We start from the raw sequence: 21,743 nt of genomic DNA on the forward strand, positions 1-21,743 counted from the left end.
GAATTGCTCATAGGGGATTCTTATAATAATATAAAGTTATAAAAGAAAATATTTTTTTATATTTATAGTTAATAAAGAATTATTTCAAATACAATCTGGAAATACAGTATCCCCCCGCTTATCTGGACCTCGCTAGTCCGACGACTCGTTAGTCCGGATCTCACTAAAGGCTACATTACACCTCGGGAAAATTTTCCGCCGGATTTTGGTCCCCGTGCATTTTAAATGGGGCCGGGATTTTGGTTTTCCGTGCCCAAATCCCGAAAACATCGCATATGCAAAAATACATGGGAAAAAAATCCGCGGACCAAATTCCCGAGGTGTGAGGCTACCTTAATTCGGAATTTTCCGGATTAAAAAGTATCAACACCCATTTAAACACATTATGCTGTCAGTTTTCAAATTTGTGCTGTGATTTTGTTTTGGTTCGTTTGTATGGATTTGACAGTCGGATTAACGAGAGAAACCCCGATAGTTCGGCCATACATTTGTCGGATAAGCGGGGGTATACTGTATGTATTAGGGTTTTTTTTTGGAAATTTCTTGAGCAATTTTAATAAGTAACAACTTTTGGAGATTCTTCAGAAATATTACATTAAGATTGTGTGTAATCAATAACTTTCTAAGAAGCTTTTATGGACTGTTGAAAAAAAAATTTGTTTTCAGAATTAAACATAAATATCTGGTTATTAGAGTTTGTTGTTTGTAGTTTATGCAGATTCGTAGCTCTTCAGAAATTATTCATGCTCTATTATGGTTCAAATGTAATACATCAAATCGACTTCTTTTTCTTGCTGTTCGCTTCTTTTTTTTGCGGAGAGCCTACTCATTTGCTCAGATCTGATTTTGTCCAAAATACGCAAACATTTCAAAAGGTATCAAACTCTATATATTTCCACAAAATATTAACGTCCTTTTCAATACCTGTACAGCGCACAGATTATAGTGATACGCATAAACAACCTCAAACATGCAGCTGAGATTGATTTGTTGTGCATCCTTCTCCTAATTACACAATTTCCTACATGCATTTTACATGAATGTAAAATTATGATGCAGTTGACTACCTTCTCAAATGTTCGTCCAGATTCAATGGATCACACCAAATTTTTTTCGCTGGAAACCAGCAAAATTTTGCTGGATTTTGCCGAGCTGTAAAACCAGCAATCCATCCAGCAAAATTTAATTTGCTGTTCTTCCAGCAAACATGAAAACCATGAAAATGACAGATACTCAACTGTATTTTCAGAAATGTTGAAAATGCTTTGCTGGACGGACAGGAAAACCAAAATCAACACAATTTGCTGCATTTTCAGCAATTTAATTTTATTACTGAATATATCAGCTGTTCGGATCTCGAAAAAACTGGTTTTTGTAGCAGCTTTGTTGTTGCAGCTCAAAACTGAAAATGTTCTGTTTTTAATAATTGTCAACCATTTTGTGTTTCATTTCAACTTACATGAGTAGTTTTTTCCTCCTTCCAATACAATACAATTATTCCTACTCCGCTTCTAATTCTGTAAGCTAAATACACATTTCTTTATAATACACTCCTTCCAGTAGCTTTTCTAAAAATACCTTCCGCTAATTTACTAGCAACAACCGATTTAATTCAACTCAATCACTTTATCCAAATTCTAATTAACAATTTATTTCCTTTTCAGGTTTCCCAGCAGTTCACCGTAGTAGCATCAATATACAAATCGCCGTAATAAATCAACAGCCTCCAATCTTGTTTGTTTATATTTTTACCTTCAATGAATTCACCTACCAAATTGATCCACCCAATTCACCAACCATCACGCCGTGTTGCCGAGTGCCGCAACAGCCCCTCCCGTAACTCTGGCGAAGGGTCCTTTAAACGTAGACAGATGTTCCGTCTCCTATCTCAGGCACTGCAATATACTCGCCTATACAACTTTCCGCCGGCTCGAACTACCACTTGACGGACTCTACCATCAGCTCCTTTGAAAATTTCTTCCACTATTCCCCGGATCCAGCTTCTTCTGTTCGCCTCATCTGCCATATACACCAGATCACCTACGTGTACTAAACCTTGCTCTTCTCTCCACTTTGCTCTTAAGTTTATCGTTGGCAAATACTCCTTCACCCAGCGTTTCCACAGCTTATCAGCAAGCACTTGAGATCTCTCGTATTGATTTCGCAACGCTGCAGCTTCATTCCCTTGGGGTAGCCTTCCGTCTCTTTCGCACGATGGATACCCAAGCAAAAAATGGTTCGGAGTTAATGCTTCTGGGTCCGTGTTTTCCTTCGAAACGAATGTCAAAGGTCTTGAATTGATAATTCCTTCTGCTTCAGCCAACAGAGTCTGCAGAACATCATCCGACAGTGAACGACCGTCTTGTAACTTGTACAAAGCTTCCTTCACCGACCGGACCAATATTTTGCACACTCCTCCATGTGTGGGGCTGCTGGATGGTTGAAATTTCACCTCGTTCTTACGTTCGTGAAATTTTCACTGCACTCTTCCTCAATCTTCTCCAACTCCTTACTCGCTGCAACGAATTTGATGCCATTGTCCGAGAAAAACTCTAGCGGACTCCCTCGTCGACACACAAACCTTCGAATTGCCATTAGACAGGATGTCGAAGAAAGACTCCTAACAACCTCTAAATGAACTGCCCTGGTCGTGAAACAAGTGAACAAAGCCACCCACCGCTTTTCGCTGCGCCGACCGACTGTGACTGTAATCGGACCGAAATAGTCAACACCCGTGTATGTGAAGGGTCGCAGGAACGGTGTCACCCTTTGCACTGGTAGTGGTGCCATCTTTGGCACGGCCGGATGGCATTTGTACACCTTACACCATACGCAGTTTCGCATTACCTTCACCACCTCAACTCTAATCTTTGGAATACAGAATCTCTGCATCAGCTCATTTACCACGGCTTCTCGATGTCCATGCCCCAACTGCCGATGATAATGCTCGATCACTCGTGATGTTATCAAGTGTCCCTAGGTAGAATTACGGAAAACCGCATCTCAAATGGTAGAAACTCGGCTTGAGCTGTTCGACCATCTACACGAATTACATCCTTATCGTCCAGGATTGGTGAAAGCTTATAAAGAGGACTTCGCTTCTCGATCTTCGCGTTGCACTCACCGTTGTTATCCCGCAAACGGCGCAAAATACATATTTCGTCTGCGAATGCTTCCCATTGCGCTTGTTGCCACAATATCTCCTCCGCGCGCTGGAACTCTTCTCTCTGCAGGCCCATTCGTACCGCATTCACCTTATGTTGGTAATTGAAGTTCCGCAGAGCTCGAATCGTTAGTATTGCCTGATTCTGCACTTTTCTGCGTAGGTTTGCCACAAACCGTATGACTAACGCTACAGTTCGTACTATCACATTCCACTTTGAGATCCTGGACACATTTATGAATTGGAATTCCGTTTCCGTTCTATGGAACGAGCAAGCGGCTCGAAACTCTTCTGGGACGTTCGGTTCTACCACTGCGTCACTGGGCCACTCGCTCTCGGGGCGATACAAGAATGCTGGTCCTCTTTGCCATACGGTACTCGTCTGTAGGAGCGATTCTTTTGACCACTTCGTCAGCTTATCGGCGACGTTAAGTTTCGTCGGTATCCACCTCCAATCAGGGACCTTTGTTCGCGAGACGATATCGCCAATACGGAATGCGACGAACTGACGATACTTTCGTGCATCAGACGTTATCCACGACCGTACAGTTCGTGAGTCAGTCCAGAAGAATAGTCTTTTTACCTGTAGATTGTGACTTGTCAGTATTGTATCCTTAAGCCGGGCTCCCAACACCGCAGCCATCAGTTCCAAACGTGGGATAGAATGCGGCTTAATTGGAGCAACCTTGGAACGGGCTTGAACTAGCGAACAACGAGGAACCCCAGCTGCCGATATTCGGAAATAACCAACAGCCCCGTACGCGTTCTCACTCGCATCCACAAAAATGTGAAGTTGAAGTGAGTCGTAATCTAGCAAAGCACCATTTCCGAAGTAATATCGAGGAATACGAACTGCTGCCACATCGTTCAGACACGCCGTCCATCGAATCCACCTTGCCATCGCCTCTTCGTCGATCGTGTCATCCCAATTGCACCCGCTTCTCCAAAGATCCTGAACTATAATACGCCCATGGATTGTGAATAAGGCTAGTAATCCAAGGGGATCAAAAAAGCTCATCACACAACTTAACACAATCCGTTTTGTCGGCCGATGGCCACCGATCAAGAATGGCTGCAGGTCTTCTCTGATTTGCGTTGAGAACGTGAACACATCTTGTCTGGTATTCCACACAAGTCCCAGTACTCGCTCAAACTCCGTCTCTTTATCTCGGTGAAAGTGAATCTCCTGACTTGTTTGACGTTCTCCCAACTTCACCAGTACTTCTTCTGCATTTGAAACCCAGTTTCTAATTTGGAATCCTCCACGGAGTGGATATCTCTAACGTCTTCAGCTTGCTTGACTGCTTCCTCTACGGTATCTGCGCTGTCGAAATAGTCGTCGACGTAATGCTTCTTCACTACTGCTTCTACTGCTCTTGGATACTCCTTGGTGAACTCCTTCGCGTTCTTTTGCATAACGTACAATGCTTGACTTGGTGAGCATGATGCTCCAAAAATGGCACAGTCCATCACGTACACTTCTCCTCCAAATAGAAACCGCTGCGCTTGACGATCCTCAGGACGTATTCTCACTTGGTGGAACATCTCGCGAATGTCGCCACCGAACCCTATCCTTCGCTCACGGAACTGGCTTATCACTGACGGCAGGGAAACCAGCAGATCCGGACCCTTCAGCAATGCGGAATTCAAAGAAACGCCTTGCACAGCGGCCGCTGCATCCCAGACTAAACGCACTTTTCCTGGCTTTTTTGGATTCAGTACGATGTTTAACGGTAGATACCACGCCTTATGTCTCTCTGTGGTTTGTAGCTCCTGCTTTGTCGCTTTGTGGCAATATCCCTTCTCTATGTACTCCTCCATTTGCCTCTGTACATTCTGCTGCAGCATCGGGTTTCTTGCTAACCGCTTCTCCAGACTCTTCATCCTCTTCTCTGCCATTCCGTAACTATCTGGAAATTTGATTTCTGCCTCCCTCCACAGTAAGCCGGACTGAAAGCGTTGACCGATGCGCACTGTTGTTCCTTCAAGTATCTCCCTGGCTCTCCGATCGTCGTCTGACTCAGGTATTACGTCCACCATGACTGCCGAATCTTCCACCACGTAATGCGACTTCAAAATCCGATAAAGTTCTTCATTTGACACACTAGCGCATGTGTGGTGCCCAACGAATGTGGAATTCTGCTGCGACTTCTCTTGTGGGCCATACACTGTCCATCCTAGCGCCGACCTAACCGCAATTGGTTCCCCTGGATTACCAACCCGTGACTCTAAAGGTGCAAACAGGTGCAGATGCTTTAACCCAATTAGAATACGTGGCGTCTCCATAGGGTAATCTGCCACCTTCAGGCCACGAAGGTGCTGGTACTGCATTGCAAATTCAGCAAACCGCATCGTCTGCTTCGGTAATCCCAGCTCTCTAACAGTGTGCGCACTCCTCACTACGGTTTTCTGGGTTGAATCCAAGCTCGATAACGCCAAATCAATTATCTTCGACTCCCGCTCTAGTCTTGTCATTCCGGAAGTCCATGACACGCGCAATGGTTGCACGATTCCATCGCAACCAAGCTCTTCCGCGACCGAATCTTCGATCAACGTATACGATGAGCCTTCATCCAAGAACGCCAATATCTTCACAGCCTTGGAACCATTATACACCATCACTGGGACAACACGAAAGATCACCGACGTCTGTACTATGCTACTGTGCATGTTACATGACGAATGTGCGTATAGTTGATGCAACAAGGTGTTATGCGTTGCGTTGCAATTCGCCACCTTACAGCGAATATTCATTTTACACTTGGAATCTCCGTGTGCATTTAGACAGCTTTTGCAAAGCTGCCATCTCTCTACCGCCTTCAACCGCTGTGCTGGATCAAGCTTCAAAAAATCCTCGCAATTACGCAACCTGTGATTTGTCTCGCCACATTTCACACATGGAATTCGCTTCTGGGGCTCGGTATCTCGAACGGTCCGTTCGTCTTCATTATGAACGTTCACAAACGCTCCTTGTTGCTTCACCTTGCTTCGCTCTCGATTCCGCTCCGGATTGCACACACGACTACTACTGGGTTGCCCGTCCACCAGATTTATCGCCTCCGTAGCTACAGAGACTATCTCCGCAAGAAAATCTGCCATGGTACGTAATGTAACTCTCTTCCCGTCGCCTAATTGCCCGCGCTTGTATCGAATCCAATCCATCTTTGTACTCGGTGGAAGCTTCTTCGCCAACTCACTTATCAGTAACGGGTTGATCAGATGTTCTTCCAGGCGTGTTGCTTCCATGTGGTCGCAGAGTTGCTGGACCAATCGACCGAACGTAATGTACGACGCCGGCTTCTCCGTCTTCGGGGCGTCCGCGGATCTCACCTTCACCAACAACGTCTCCAAAATTTGTTCAGGTTGGCCAAACTGTTCTCTCAGCTCCTGAATCACCTTCGGAACAAACTGCGGCAATAGAAGTCGCGATCCTACCGCTTCCAGTGCAGCTCCCTTCAAGCACTCCTGCAGCCGTACTAGGTTTTCTAGGTTGGAGAAACCACACGCTTTCGTCGACGCCTCGTAGCTCGTGATGAAGATCGACCACTCTTCCGCTTTCCCGGTGAACGTCGGCAACCGTCGAGCCAAAAACTGACGCGCAGACAGCTGGGCTTTGGTTGGAACCACTTCCACTTCGTCACCGTTAGCACTGGCATCCTCACCACTATCACTTTCACTATTCGACGCCGATTCGCTAGTATGAACATTTCCCGCGCGAGTTGCATCCGCGTTGACTTTCGATGACCTTGCATTTTCTAGGGCATTACCTAAGCCTACTGTCGGAGTTGATGTCTTCCTACAGAATCGTATCGTACTTTGTTCCTTCTCTAACTGAACACGCTCCGCTAAAGCCTTATCTATTCTGCGCTGAATCTTTGACTGTTCTGCTTTCTTTTTCTTATTGAATTCTTCCTCAGCTACAGCCTTTGCTTCTAATTCCTGCTTCTCTAACTGCCACATCGCTTCCCTCTTTTCTTTCTCTAACTCTAGTTTCATACTTGCCACCCTTTTCTTCCGCTCTATCAAAGCAGCAAGACGCTCTCGCTCGCGAGCTATCTCCCTTTCTGCTTCCAGCAACTCATTCTCCTCGGCCCCGAGGGCAGTCGCTCCGTTTGAGTCACCAGCGCAGTCGTTACAAACCCAATCGTTGTCTTCCTGTACTGCTGACGTCACTCCTTGGCAGCCGAAATGGAACCACACCTGGCAGTTGTCGCAGAATACCATCTGGCTCTCATCTTCGTCCGGCCGGTGGCATTTCCCGCAATTGTAGGCCGTCTCATTCGGGTCGGAAAGGCGCGAATTCGATCCTTTACTCATTTTTGAGAATGTTCGGATCTCGAAAAAACTGGTTTTTGTAGCAGCTTTGTTGTTGCAGCTCAAAACTGAAAATGTTCTGTTTTTAATAATTGTCAACCATTTTGTGTTTCATTTCAACTTACATGAGTAGTTTTTTCCTCCTTCCAATACAATACAATTATTCCTACTCCGCTTCTAATTCTGTAAGCTAAATACACATTTCTTTATAATACACTCCTTCCAGTAGCTTTTCTAAAAATACCTTCCGCTAATTTACTAGCAACAACCGATTTAATTCAACTCAATCACTTTATCCAAATTCTAATTAACAATTTATTTCCTTTTCAGGTTTCCCAGCAGTTCACCGTAGTAGCATCAATATACAAATCGCCGTAATAAATCAACAGCCTCCAATCTTGTTTGTTTTTATTTTTACCTTCCATGAATTCACCTACCAAATTGATCCACCCAATTCACCAACCATCACGCCGTGTTGCCGAGTGCCGCAACATCAGCATAATTAAAACTGGACGGCGTATAAATTTTAAAAATATAAATAAGGAGAAATAATTTATCTGGACATATATCAGGGCATTCAGGCAAGAAAAAAAAGTTATTATAGATTTTGCTTGACTGCTGATACATGTAATGGAAAACGTGGGAAAACTTCTGATATATAGCGATTGTTGTATTTCATTCATACAAGTAAAAGCAGTATTTAGGTTAGTTAATAATGTCTATCGGAACCATCCGCTTATATGCGACACACGTAAAAAAACAACGAATTGCCGCAATTACTCCAGTGTTTCCGGTTCGTGTTCTGCAGGGCTTGTCCAAGGACCAGAGTTAGCTTTTTCATCATATTCTTCTCGTGTTTCGACATTTCCTTAGGCGACTTTGATGCCGGCTTGACTCTGATGTTACAAACCGTCAACATGTCCTTCCACAAACCGTTTGCAAAAAGCACCTTAATGCATCGCCTTCCTGTCCAGTACCCAATGTCTGCTAAGAAAAAATAACACTTTATTCACCTTCATAATTCTTCGAGATTGCACCTAATTGTCTCATTTCGGTGTCTGAGTAATAGATGGATGTTCTGGATCTATTTTAAAAATTTAAATTGGAAAAAATGCAACTTACACGCAAACATGTGGAAATGCAGATAATATGGCGATTGTGATCTTCTCGCATGTTTTTATCTCCAATTCGTGACATCAATTTGACACATCAACTTGATTGCTGGATTTCCAGCAGTAACATGACTTTCGCTAATTTCCAGTAAATCATTTAGGCAATTGCTGGATTTCAGCAAACATCTCTATTGCTGGTTTACAACCAGCAATCTGTTTTGCTGGAACGCGAAATGAAATTTTGGTGTGTATAATTATTGTGCCTTGCAACAAAATGACATCTTTCGTGATCATTTTCCAAGGCTCTCATAGATGTGGAAAATTCATCTGCAGTGCAAATAGCACGTGCTATCAAAACATTCATCGCCACAATCCATTACGTTGCGGCCGAATTTTCAAAAATATCAAAGTAGCTTCTTTTCTGGAGGAATATTTTCTTAGGCGATCATCTGGCGCTCATTTTTTGCTGCGATTATAAATAAGCAGATCTGGCGCTTGGAAGAAGAATCAAAAGGAATGAATTTTGACTGTTACGCCCTTTTCAAATGTTAGTCTAGATTTGTCGTTGCCAATCAACGATGCTGGCAATCCTTCGAAGAAACGAATGAAGCAGCAATCGCCGCTGCCGCAGGTGCAACCAGACCGGAAGGAGAAGTGCCCACCTATGATTGTGGAGAGCCACCAGATTTGCGCCCGAAAACTCAACAGCTGATCGCGAAGGGGCTGAAATATACTTTTCGGCTCTGCAGCGATGGCGTGAAAGTGATGCCGGCAAACGAGGGCCATCATCAATCCGTACTGGAGTTTCTGGAGTATGAGTACTACATTTACGACCACCCCGGAACGACGCCACTTAAAACTTTGGTGAGTGGACTTCACGACATGGAGGCGGAGGAGCTCCAAGCTGAACTCGAAAGTTGCGGCCTGAAGCCAGTAGCCGTTCACAAGTTCGCTCGTCACGACAAGGCGAGGAGATATCGCGAAAAACTTTACTTGATTCATCTGGAGCACAACGTCACGCAGTGCACCTGGGCACCGCATGAAGCCGCGCTGCAAAAAGTGATGGAGTTGGTGGATCCCAAGTGCGCCAACTGCGGCGACAAACATCGGGTCACCACAAAGGGCTACCCAAAGCAAACCGAGTTCCTGGAAATCCTGAAGAAGGCTTCCACCAGGACCCTACCGAAGAAGAACCGCCCAGTAAACACAAAATCGTATATGACGCAACATAAGCTGCTAAAGTGGAGGCGATATACGTACATGTTGTACAGTGATCGTTCGCTAATTGGGGCACGACCTCACCCCAACTAGCGAATGCCGTTCGCTAATTGGGGCGTTTTGACAAGCGTAAATGTTGTTTACTTTTTGCATTGAACAAAGGAAAATTTTACGTGCCAGAAAATATCGATCCCGCCAAACACGGAAGCAAAACGTCAACGCGTTTTTGACATCACTTTCTGACGATTAGCTGCTTTTTAATTGGGTTTCGCCCCAATTAGCGAACCCCCAACTAAAAAACACCCCAACTAGAAAAAACCCAATTAGCGAACGTTCACTGTATAGGGAAGTACCTATATTGCCTCCGCCTTATCGACTTATATGACATCATATACGATCTTGTGTTGACTGAGCGTGTTCCTGTACTCAACAAGCCGAACTATCCGGCCATCGCGGCTCCTTGTCGAGCGATTCCAATCCTTCCACCGTTACAAACGCACAAACAACTGGCAGCAGCAGCTGCGTCGGGTCAAGCTCCAGCACCGTCAACTCCATCCTTCAGCAAATGGCCCCCGCTCCCGCCGACAGCAAGATGAGCATCCTCTACCCCCGGAGGAATCCACTCCGCTCTACACCCCGGAGCAGCTGGCTCCGATATTCAGCCTACTTGCAGCTCGACTTCGAAGCTGCAAATCCCGGTTCGATCAGATCTACACTCTGGACTTTTTCGTCATTGAAAATGGCTTCTAGGTTGGGTCTGGTAAACTGGAACGTTTGCTCGTTCAAAATCAAAATCGTCGAGCTCAGCGATTTCCAGGTTTTAAGCTAGTGAGGTTCGATCGAACAAGCTCCAGATGATGGCAATCAGGTAGGAAGGAATAGGTCGTCATTGCCGGAGACCTGAACACAAAGCACCAATCATGGGGCAACACCATCTCAAACCGAAACGGAGTCGTCTGGTCCAACGACGAGTTGGAGGGCCACTACACCATCCTGAGCTCTGACAACCCTTCTCGGTTGACACGGTCCGGGGCACGTGAAACGCTCGACATCTTCATCACGAACATGAACGATCACGTTTCTCAGCCGGTCATCTTCCAGGAGCTCCAGCAACACCCTAACCATTGATACACTCACCAAACATTTGATCCGTCTGTGAAATGTCACTCGCAGGCAGTACCTACACACTGGGCTGCTTGCGCGGCGCAATCGCATGACCAAAACTATCCAGGCCAGAATAGTGGACCTCAGAAATAGTGATTTTTCCAATAAGATCCGCGTTCTCCCAGACTGTGCTAAGCCGTCCTGGAAACTAACCAAAATTCTAAAATCCAAGCCTCGGCCCATTCCACCTTTGATCCCACAAGACAACAATGACAGCAGAGAAGGCTGCCGAAATAGGTCGCCATTTCGTCAGCTGACATAATCTTGGACAGAACATCATCAGTCCGCATGAAGCAGCCGTCAGCGAGCTTGCGAACGACTTCACGGAGGAGTTGGAGATCACAGCTGACGAATTAACGGCCTATATCAAATCATCAAAAAAACATGAAGGCCCTATAGGCTTCGACAGCATCCCAAATCTCGAGCTCAAACACATGAGTGCTCCAAACCCTATCGTCCCTCAGACTTATTTCAGGGTTATCCGATCTGTTTGATAAAGCAATTTACCATCGTCTACTCGATTCTGCCGAACAACATATTATCTCTGAGATGCAAAAAGTCAGCTACGCCATAGCTCCGGTTAGCGCAGTAAGGGCTCAATACTATAAAGGATCCCCTGGTGCTCCGTTAGCGGTTAGTTTCTTTGTAGGCCCCCAAAGCCTAACATTCGTAGGCACGGTAATCATATAGCCGCGTCATACCGAGATCGTGCCGCTTGCCTTTGATGACAACCTCTGCAGTGTCAACCACCGATTTATTGGCGCTCAGTGCCGTACGGCGACAGCCTGTTCATGATTAACTTCTCCAGTACCTAGCTTTCGTACAGTATATATTAGACAGATTAGTCTGTACGCTTAGGGGTCTCCTGGTGGCTCGTCCTTGCACCCCTGCATAACTGACCCGAACATTTCCGGATTTGTGACATGCCTTCAACGCCATGTTTTAAATCCCATCCAGTGCATCTAGGTGCGTCATTAGCTCCTCTACCATCGCCCTCACCACCTCTTCTTCGCCTAGTCCTATTCTCGCTGCTAGCGATCAATGGGTTGGGCCGTGGTGTGGTAAGAGTACTTCAGCCGATAGGCGTCTCCCCATGGGTTCGAGTTAGCACAGTCTGTCGAAACAGGATTTCTTACTCTCTTTGACTCGTAATCAGTACCTCCGTCTCAGCTACTTCCCATTGTCCAGGAAGTCGTCGAAATTCATCCCCATTCGGAAGCTAGGGAAAGATCTTTCCCTGGGCTACATGAGTCGGACTACGATCCGATATTGTGATTTTCGACAACCCTCGTTGACATTGCTGTAGTACTGCTAGACCATAGTTTTCAAGCAACATTCTCCAACAATTAAAGAAGTACCACGACTTGGCGGAGGAGTTGAAGCAGATGTGGCACCTGGAGGACGTGCGTATAATCCCGATAAGTATCTCACCAGCCGAATCCGTCCCAAAATATCTGCTGAGATCCTTAGGAGAGCTATACTTATCTCAGTCACCCGGCGAATGAAATCCACAGAGAATAATTCCTTTTAGCATTCAGATTGCCCGGAGTAAATGAAAAATCCCAGCATTTTTGCTGAGGAAGTGCAAAAGATCTGTAGAACAAATAATACCTAATAAAAAATTTGGAAGCTCATATCTTCTTTCATTTAAACTCTCTCAGACATTTAGACGGTTTCTTCAAAATATTTCAAATTAGAAAACAATTTTAGCATTAAAAATGTTTGATTTTTTACGAGACTACTTTTTTGTAAATAATAAATAAATAATTTAATTAAATAAACAACAGTCTTTTACATATCCCATTGGTAAAGTTCAATGGGGGTCACCCTTTCCTGTCCTTTGAACAACACTGATGAGGATGGTGATGCTGTGAATGCTGGTGGTGCATCCATCGGTCTTCGAAGAGCAAATCATGAACGGCATCCATTTCCTGTTTTTCCTTTGCAGCAATGCAGTTAACGTCTTCTTCAAAATGATCGGCCCACCATGAACTCTTCTTTTTCTCCTTGTACTCCTTACCCTGGATCAATTCGCCGAGCTTTTGCTCGTCTTCAAGCTTCATTTTGTGCACCTGGCGAATCATCTTCGCCCATTGTTGCTTATAGAACAGCTTTGATTTCTCTAACTCTTGGTACTGCTGCTCGAGAGCCTTACGCTGGTTAGCATATTCCTGAAGCTCGCCCTTTAAATCTGACAGTTGGACCTCTAACCGTTCATTAGCTAGTTTTAGGATGTCGTTGTCCCGTATTAGCGAATCGTTCTTTTCTTCCAGCTCCTGGCAGCGTAGCTTCTGTAGTTTGGTCCTATGGGTGAGATCCTCTTCCAGGCGGGTGGCCTTTTCACGAATGTCAGCCAACTGTTGCTGATGTGACAGTGCAAGTTTGGTACGGTGGTCCTCTAGCGTCCTGTCCTGCTCGACCCTTTCTCTGATTTGCTGAGCGATGCTCTTCTTGGTTTCCTCGAGGGCTACCGTTAATGCAGATGCGTGTTCCAAGCGTTGTGAAAGTTCCTAAATTGGAGAATGTTAGTTTTCTGGGATTGAAAGGACTTAACAACTTTTACAAACCTCTCTTTCCTTCGCTTGCTTTCGCTTCCAGTCGGTAGTCAGTTTTGTCAAATAAGCCACCTCTTTTTGTTTTAACTCGATCAGAAACTGCTCCCGCTGTTGCGTCATCCACTGCTTCAGTTCCTCTAACATTTTGTACGATATTTGATCGTCCAGGTGACCCTTGGCAGATGGTTCCACAGCAACAACTTCGGGTCCAATATGCGGAGCTCTGCTGTTAAAATTAATTCCCACTTCATCCAGGAAGCTGAACACCGTTGCCATTCCGACACTCTCCCCAGCTTGATCTTCAAGAATCAGAACCCCGGCCTGCTTTTCCTTTGTTCCAATGACCAGACTTTGATTATCCAACCGAGCAAAACCAAACAACCCATGTGGGCCGTTTACGCTCAATTTGGAACATTCAGCAGTGATCGTTGGAAGCACTCGATCCGGAAGTGCGGAGAAATATAACTGAAGCTGAAGATTGGGGAACTCTACCGTCTCTGATTCAATCGAATCCAGTTCCATTGTCACCTTCGTGAAGGGTGTGTCCCCACGAGGATGGTAAAGAGACATCTGCCAGAGACCGGGAGGTGGACGGTGCGTAAATTTTACACTTTGAAGTAGCAGATTGTAGCTGAAAGTACGCGGAACGTCCCTGAGATCTCTATCCTCACAATGCAGGATCGATTCGATGTCGGTTTTCTCTGGTGGAGCTGCAGATGGCATCGGGAGTGGTCGAATTGGATTGAGATTTATGGATGGAATAGAAGGCACTTCTGGAATATCTACTATTGGTAAATCTTTTTCTGGGATTAAATCCAGGATCTTTTGTACAGGTTCCGGCACCGATTTACGATCCGAAGACAGGTATTTCAGGCTAAATTTGCATTTAATAGATGTCATTGTTGAGGAAGATATGTCTGAAATGTCATCCTCTTGTCGTTTATCCTCATACTTTGTAGCCACGGACTGGATCGGATAGAATTTTTCTACTTCCTGAGTTGCAGTTTCACGCTGTTTGCTAAGAAATTTTGACAGTGGTTCGTCCTGTATCAAATTGCCAAACCGGAAGTAACACCGACCTGAAATTCTACGATTTAGTAAATATGAAATATGTTTTTTATTTAACTAGAACTCACCAATAACCTTTTCAGCATACAACACTTCTAACCGAATGAGGAATATCTCTTCAAAATATCTTTTCAAAGAATGCAGCGTGGTCCTGAAGTTGATAACGATTTTCTCTTGAATGGCAAATGTCCCGTTTGGTCTTTTCTCCAAAGAACAAGGATAGTTGTCTCCCAGCAAATCGTACCGCATCCGAAAGTTGCCCTCTAACACCTCTTTCTCCCCATCCGGTAGCAGTTTGGCTAACTGTTTAGCATATTTCAGTACTATTTTTACCAAGAAGATATCACATTCCTGGTCCTCCGAGCCAAGCTGAAGCAATCCCCGCTCTTCCAGTAATCGAATCGGTAACCCTTCACCGGACCCTAGTCGTGACGGTTCCGGATTAGTGAAAATTACTAAATTCCGATCACCTTCCTTTTCCGAATCGACCTCGCCTGGTTTCCTCCTATCAGGATTCAAATATTCTTTGTCTGTTATGACCACAGCCAGTTGCACTTCCGGTTTTTGGCTTTTCCACTCTGGCGCAACAAGCCCGATCACCCGGAACCAGCGTGGTTTGACACTATCTGCTTTTGCCCACGGCAGCAACGGAACTGACCTTAGCGGTAGCACCAGATGGCCGATCAATGACCGTCTGGGCTTGGCTTCAGAGATCGCCGTTGTCGGGTCAACGGCGTAGCATTCCACCTTGATGGGAAGGTTCTCAGTTTTCATACGCTTGACCGAACGTCGATCGGTTTCCCAAACCAGGTTGCTGTCGAAGCTGGTAGAAGCGATTCCGGGAAGGCGACATTCGGTCTCCAGAACGTTTCGGTCCAGCGATGCACTCAGCATAATCGGGGTATTCTTCGACCGGTGGAAGTTAATGGCTGACAGTATTAAAACTTTTAGTTTGATAAGATCCCAATCAAAATGAAAAACTTACCGTCCAAAATGTGTAGTGCAATAACAAGCTGATCAGGTGGATGCTCCATTGAAAAATGTTTGATTTTTTTTTATTTTTAATGTAAATTCAGTATAACAAATAAAATTTATTATAAATTTTATTTTGTTTTCAGTTTTGTCCCTACTTTCCGTTAGGTACTTTCAACCCGACCACGAATCACGATCATAAACGTAAACAAACTAAACGAACGTGAGTGGCAAAGTTTCTGATTAGACTCCGGTGCGGGGGTGTCTGTCGGAGCTTTGCTGTTAAAGAGTAAAAGCTTTCCAAATTCATCCTGTGGTGAGCGAATGAATTAATGAACGCAATGGTACTCATTCTGCGGTGCTCCAGTTCAAAGATATTTTCAAAATGCCTAAAAACCCAATAAGGGATCGTACACTAATTACGTAAGCACTTATGGGGGGAGGGGGGTTCGACCATTTTCTTACGCTCCATATAAATAAAAATTAATTTATATGGAAAAAATCTTACATGGGGGGAGGGGGGGTTCAAAAACCCAGAAAAATTGCTTACGTAATTAGTGTACGGCCCCTAAGGGATTAGAAACTTTGCCACATTGTGGCAACACCGACTTTCGCACTACAAAAACACCCGTGTAGATTATTTTCAGTGAATTAAGCACGGGTTCATGTATGGGATATACAGTCGAGATTCGCTGGTTGGGATCTTAATACTTGGGTCACTTTTTAGTTGGGCCTCCGCTGGTTGGGCCATGGCCCAACTAAAAAGCAACCGTACGTCAAAATTCAATGTAAACACGGAAAACGGGATTGGGCGTCACTGGACATCATTTGTGATGTTCAAGTCGAAATACATGTGTTCAAATGGCTGTCAGTTGGTCCAACTAAAAAACCGAATTCGTTAGTTGGGCCGAGGTCGTGGCCCAACCAGCGAATCGCGACTGTATATTTCAAGCTAATTATCACGAGATGTATAAAATAAAACGTTGTTTTTAATGCATTCTATGTATATGTAAAGCTTTGAAAACTCATTAAAAAATTTCGAAGTAGTGGATAGGATCAAGTCGAGTCAAAATAGTTTAAAATGTCTTTCTGGCATTTGTGTCGATAAGATTGGAGTTGAATTCCAATTAATTATAGCACAGAGAACAGACATGGAGGCTCGAACAAAATTTCTTGCAAAACATGTGTAAACAAACACACCGAACCTCAATCAACCAGGAACTAATAACTAATATTAAATAGTTCCTGGCATAAACTTGCAGTAAAGTGATTCGCTTAGTTGCATTGCATTGTAATAGTCGATTGAAAAACAATGTATCGACGTTTGCGGCCGTGCGAGGACATCTTTGCACTGAGTGTTTCTGTTTTGCTTCCATGATTCGGTGGGTGGTAAACGTGGAGAGGTAGAAGGCGATAAGACAAAACGTCAGTTTTCATGTAGCAATAAGTTGTATAGGCGGCGCTAGCGAGCAGTGCAATTCCAACGTATTTGGATTTGAAAATTTACACAGGAAAATCGAATTCAAATGTATGAACTTAAACGTCTGTCTGCGCTTAAATTAACTCAAATTGGACTATCTTTTCTGAGATTAGAAATGCTTAGAAACGGATATTTTAGGATATTTTCGTTTACGATACTGTCAAGATGCTGTCAGAATGACAAACAAAGAGGAAATAATATCCATGGTTTTCTTTTGATACTGTTCTATACAATAACCTCTAGATTTTTTGCCAAAGCCAAATAAGTTCAATAATCGGCACCGAAGTCTCCACCTTGGATGTACGTGGGTGAGAATATGTATGTATGTTTGTTGTCGGTGTGCTCGAAGGTGAGTTAAATGTATTTCAAATTAGTGACATGGTGATAGAGACCGTCACTATCACGGCTTGAGATCGACGGGTGCTGAGGTTGCCACCTGGAAGTCGATGTTGTGTGTTTTGAAACGCATTGCGCGTTAGCAGAAGTCTGAGCGTTCTCAATAGTTCTTATTCCCCTTCATGTTTTGCTCAATTGCGAGCCGGGGGATGCGGACTAGAGGAAGGATTTGTGAAATACTATATGACATGACACCCAAGATGACACCTATCCCCACACTACCTGAGAACCTCCTCAGGTATCTTAATGCAGGTTTTCATTAACCCTTTCTCAAGAAAAAAAATATTCTTGTTTGTTTTTGTGTATCTCTTTTGTATCCTTTCATCACATCGTTTTGCCTTTTCTCATCTGACTTGACTTGTCAAATTTTGACATATGCTTGAAAGGAATATCTGGAAATATAAAGGGTTAGAAACAGATATTAAAAGGATAGACGAAGAAAGTGCACGCTTAGATTAATTTGATAGGATATTTTACCACAGAGAACAGACATGGATGCTCGAACAAAATTGTGTGTAAAGATTTAATTCGCACCTCAGCGCCGCCAACGCAGGCTGTCCGACATAAAAACTCAGTTCCACTAAGTGATGGCGTTGACATACACTTCATAAACAATGTAGTGCTGCCACCTAGGAGCGAGCCTAGGAGCAATTCGGAATGAACACTAGCGCTAAAAAGTAAAACGGCAAATTTTAACCATATTTATCAGCACACTAGCACCGCGTAACGGGGGCATAACGACATACTTTAAAATGACCAGTACAAACTTTTACACAACCACGCGAATGAAGATGAACGTCTGTTCTCTGTGATTTTACAAAGTGTTAAGTTTGATAGGGTTTTTGGCGATTTTTTCCAAAAAGGCGGAAGTGTCGTGCCCCTTCGTTAATTTCGGTATCATTTTAATCCATTTTCTGCTTTTGGACTACAGTAGCCTTTCGATAACTGCAAAATGTTTACTTTTCAGTTAACGAATGCCGTTCGATAACTGCAACTCATTCTGGACGTCAAACGGTTATCAATCGACGTCAGATGCAATAAAAGTGCATCTAAATGTGCAGCGCAATGCAGCTGTCATTGAGTTTGACACCAGTTTGAAGTTTAGCTGTCCGATAACTGCAAAACTGTTGCAACTATCGAATTTCAGTTGAAAAGCATTGCAGTTAAATGACTTGCAGTTATCGAACGTCTACTGTACAATGCACAGGGGATCAAGACGCTTGAAAAAGCATTGAATACACTTTTCTTTGCCTTGTTTGATCTCGTAATCAAGATACAGTCGACTCTCTACATCTCGATGTTCTATATCTCGATATCTCTCCCTATGTCGATGGTTTCCTCAGTCCCTTTCTTGAGCTTTCTACATCTCGATAACCTCCCTAACTCGATATCTCTCTATCTCGATGTGCTCATATCATATTTGGTTTAGGATTCATTCTCCTTATGTCGATATGTTCGAATTTTTAGGCTACTAGACCATCTTTGGACAAACACATCAACAACAGGAAACGACATTTGTTTTGTTGTCGTTTTTCATCGCAACGAGCTTTTTTGGATCTAGTACCCATTTCAACTTTCCTTCCATTCCTCGATCTCTCCCTATCTCGATGGTCCCTTCAATATCGAGATGTGGAGAGGCGACTGTATTCTCTCCAGTTATTGAGCTGGTACCGTTCCAGTGGTTTCGCGTGAAGGTATGGATGCTTGATACCTTCTTTGTGGGTCCACCGAAGGGGCATGACGACAGCGGTTATGTAGCTTCTTGTGCCGTGAATTTATCTTCAATGACTTCGGCCTTCTCTTGATTTTAACGAGATGCAGCCTTTTTGTTCGATAATGCCGCAACATCTGCATCAAAAATCCGCATTTTCTCAACGTTTTTAAAACTTTTTTTCGATATAATTTGAAAAATTCAAAATAAAAACAAAAAGAATAATTTTGGAAAGAGGAATTCGAAGAGCGGGAAGTATTTTCCAGCTTAGTAACTGCAAAATAATTTTGCTCATGGGAATGATTTCAAAATATCCCTCTATTCGCTTGAGAGTAGAAAAGCTGCTCTATCCGCAGCACCCAGCTCACCACCAGTATCTTGCTATAAGAAGACGTGAATCCGCACCTAGTTATTTACCACATTGATCAAAATGCTCGGAACGGTGGGTACAGTTGACACAAACGTCAAATCAGAGACTAGCCCACATGCAAGTAGCGGCTATTACTGCTCGTGGAGAACTGGATTCAATCTTAAGTTCCTGGAGGAACTTCCGGAGGAATACCTGGAGGTACTTCCGGAGGAATTCCTGGAGGTACTTCCGGAGGAATTCCTGGAAGAACTTCCGGAGGAATTCCTGGAGGAACTTCCGGAGGAATTCCTGGAGGAACTTCCGGAGGAATTCCTGGAGGAACTTCCGGAGGAATTCCTGGAGGAACTTCCGGAGGAATTCCTGGAGAAACTTTCGGATGAATTCCTGGAGGATCTGCCGAAGGAATTCCTGGAGGAACTTCCGAAGAAATTCCAGGAGGACCTTCCGGAAGAATACCTGGAGGAACTTTCGGAGGAACTTCCGAAGGAATTCCTGGAGGAATTTTCGCAGGAACTTCTGAATACTATGTAGGGTAGAATACGGCATTGGCAGGGTGCGACGGTTGTTGGCACCCTCAACAATATTTGCGTTTTCCAGCAAACATACACTTTTTATGAACATAATTATGATTCAATCACACAATTTCATGTCTAAGCTTTCATTTGAATAAGTTGTTTGTGTAAAAGTAGCAAGATTTGATGTTTTAATCACCGAAACAAATTTGCACGTACGAAATCCTTGCTATTATTGCATTGCCAAAGAAAGCAGCGCACGAAAAGCAAACTGTTACTTACTTTTTTGGATCGCCTGTTTCTCCTCTTTATTGCATATGACACGACAAATTAAGTACGTAAACTACTTTTTACACTTTATCAACACTTGATTATCACCACATAGAGCAAATTTATGCAATATTTGCTCTATGTTTCACTAAATAAAATCGGGACTGTTCGTTTTCTTTGACAGCAGCACACTTCGGAATAGAGCGAGAGAATGTGTTTGTGAGCATATCAAACACACGCTAAAAAGATACCACGCACAATTCTATGTGATTTTATTTTAAATTATTTTTATTATTTAATTAAATATTATTATTTAAAAAAAAAATGTTAAAATACAAATGCTTCTATTCAGATTTGGACGCAGACCATGAATTATATCAAAAGTGATAGCCACACCATAGTATTTTAACCCTTATGTGGCTGACAGGACCGTTTTCCATTTGCAACTTCAATACTTTCCAAGCTCTTAAAAACAATCATAACCATTCCCGTTCCTACATAGCGCATTTCAACCATAAATAATTGCCTACTTTTATCTGGGATTGGGATTGCCTATTATCTATTATTCAACTGTGAAACGTAGTGTAAGAATGGGGTGGCTCCAGCGGCTGGATAGGACAGTGCTGCTTATTATTCACATATGAAGACTCACGAGGTGGAATATATTTTTAATATACTATACTACCAGAACCGACGAGCTTCGTTTCACCTAACATTGATTAATTATATATTTTTTACATTATTTAAAAGACGATTAAGTATTCGAAATTTGCAAATTTTGATTCTATTTTTTGGATTAATTTTCGATAAAAGCAGAAATTTGTATTTCATTTGTATGGGAGCCCCCTTCCAGAAGAGGAGGGGTCTAATACCATCATAAGAGCCTTCATCGTTCCCAAAAACCTCTACATACAAATGTTCACGCCGTTTTCTAGTCTATAAGGACAGACAGACAAAAATTCATTCTTATGTGTATAGATTTGGTTTTATGTAGTTTACGTCGAGCGGTCGTGTCTTGTACACAACCACCATGATTTTTTTGATGAAACAAACATATCATGTAAGGACCGCAAAGAGCAAGTTGTATATTTGAAACTGGTTGATAGACTTTTGCTTACGACTCTAAGGCATTACAAAAGACAAAAGATGTAAATCTTGGCAGCGGACAAAAAGCATTTAAGTTCCCTTCTCCAAAATGGCCAACATTATTGAAAATAGGTTGAAAATGGTAAAAGTTATGATAATATCAATATCTGGGTACACGGGTACCCTATCTGCCATTCACGTCTGTTTTTTGTTGGCCGCATAAGGGTTAAATTTGTTTTATAATGTGTTTAAATGCTTTTGCCTATATGTCTACATCACATAAAATTGATGCCTACACCGAAAAAATTCTTTATATTGAATATATTTGTCGCACACATAAATTTTTGCAATT

The 21,743-nt window shown here is 43.4% G+C and overlaps 3 protein-coding genes across 3 annotated transcripts; all 3 read right to left on the minus strand.

The window, feature by feature from the left end:
- Positions 1–2,448: 2,448 nt before the first annotated feature.
- Positions 2,449–4,064, minus strand: LOC134221803 (uncharacterized). The gene is made up of 2 exons (XM_062700983.1): positions 3,054–4,064; positions 2,449–2,976 (listed from the first exon to the last, which is right to left on the minus strand). Exons 1-2 carry the CDS (start codon positions 4,062–4,064, stop codon positions 2,449–2,451), a joined length of 1,539 nt encoding a protein of 512 aa, XP_062556967.1.
- Positions 4,065–4,375: 311 nt separating this feature from the next.
- LOC134221804 (uncharacterized) lies at positions 4,376–7,480 on the minus strand. Its single transcript, XM_062700984.1, has one exon. It carries the CDS (start codon positions 7,478–7,480, stop codon positions 4,376–4,378), a length of 3,105 nt encoding a protein of 1,034 aa, XP_062556968.1.
- Positions 7,481–12,675: 5,195 nt separating this feature from the next.
- Positions 12,676–15,806, minus strand: LOC134225505 (centrosomal protein of 120 kDa). Its single transcript, XM_062705660.1, has 4 exons — positions 15,580–15,806; positions 14,663–15,523; positions 13,539–14,605; positions 12,676–13,481 (listed from the first exon to the last, which is right to left on the minus strand). Exons 1-4 carry the CDS (start codon positions 15,626–15,628, stop codon positions 12,795–12,797), a joined length of 2,664 nt encoding a protein of 887 aa, XP_062561644.1. The 5' UTR covers positions 15,629–15,806; the 3' UTR covers positions 12,676–12,794.
- Between the last annotated feature and the right edge of the window lie 5,937 nt (positions 15,807–21,743).

Source organism: Armigeres subalbatus, chromosome 3, assembly GCF_024139115.2.
Source record: "Armigeres subalbatus isolate Guangzhou_Male chromosome 3, GZ_Asu_2, whole genome shotgun sequence".
Taxonomy (NCBI): domain Eukaryota; kingdom Metazoa; phylum Arthropoda; class Insecta; order Diptera; family Culicidae; genus Armigeres; species Armigeres subalbatus.

Bases quoted from the DNA above. Each gene is read 5' to 3' on its own strand.
- LOC134221803 (XM_062700983.1), bottom strand. From the start codon at position 4,064: ATGGCAAGGTGGATTCGATGGACGGCGTGTCTGAACGATGTGGCAGCA. The intron at 2,977-3,053 runs GTAATTCGTGTA...AATTCTACCTAG, and splicing joins CAATCCTGGACGATAAGGAT to GGACACTTGATAACATCACG.
- LOC134221804 (XM_062700984.1), bottom strand. From the start codon at position 7,480: ATGAGTAAAGGATCGAATTCGCGCCTTTCCGACCCGAATGAGACGGCC.
- LOC134225505 (XM_062705660.1), bottom strand. From the start codon at position 15,628: ATGGAGCATCCACCTGATCAGCTTGTTATTGCACTACACATTTTGGAC. The intron at 14,606-14,662 runs GTGAGTTCTAGT...GTAGAATTTCAG, and splicing joins GTATGCTGAAAAGGTTATTG to GTCGGTGTTACTTCCGGTTT. The intron at 13,482-13,538 runs GTTTGTAAAAGT...TCTCCAATTTAG, and splicing joins AGCAAGCGAAGGAAAGAGAG to GAACTTTCACAACGCTTGGA.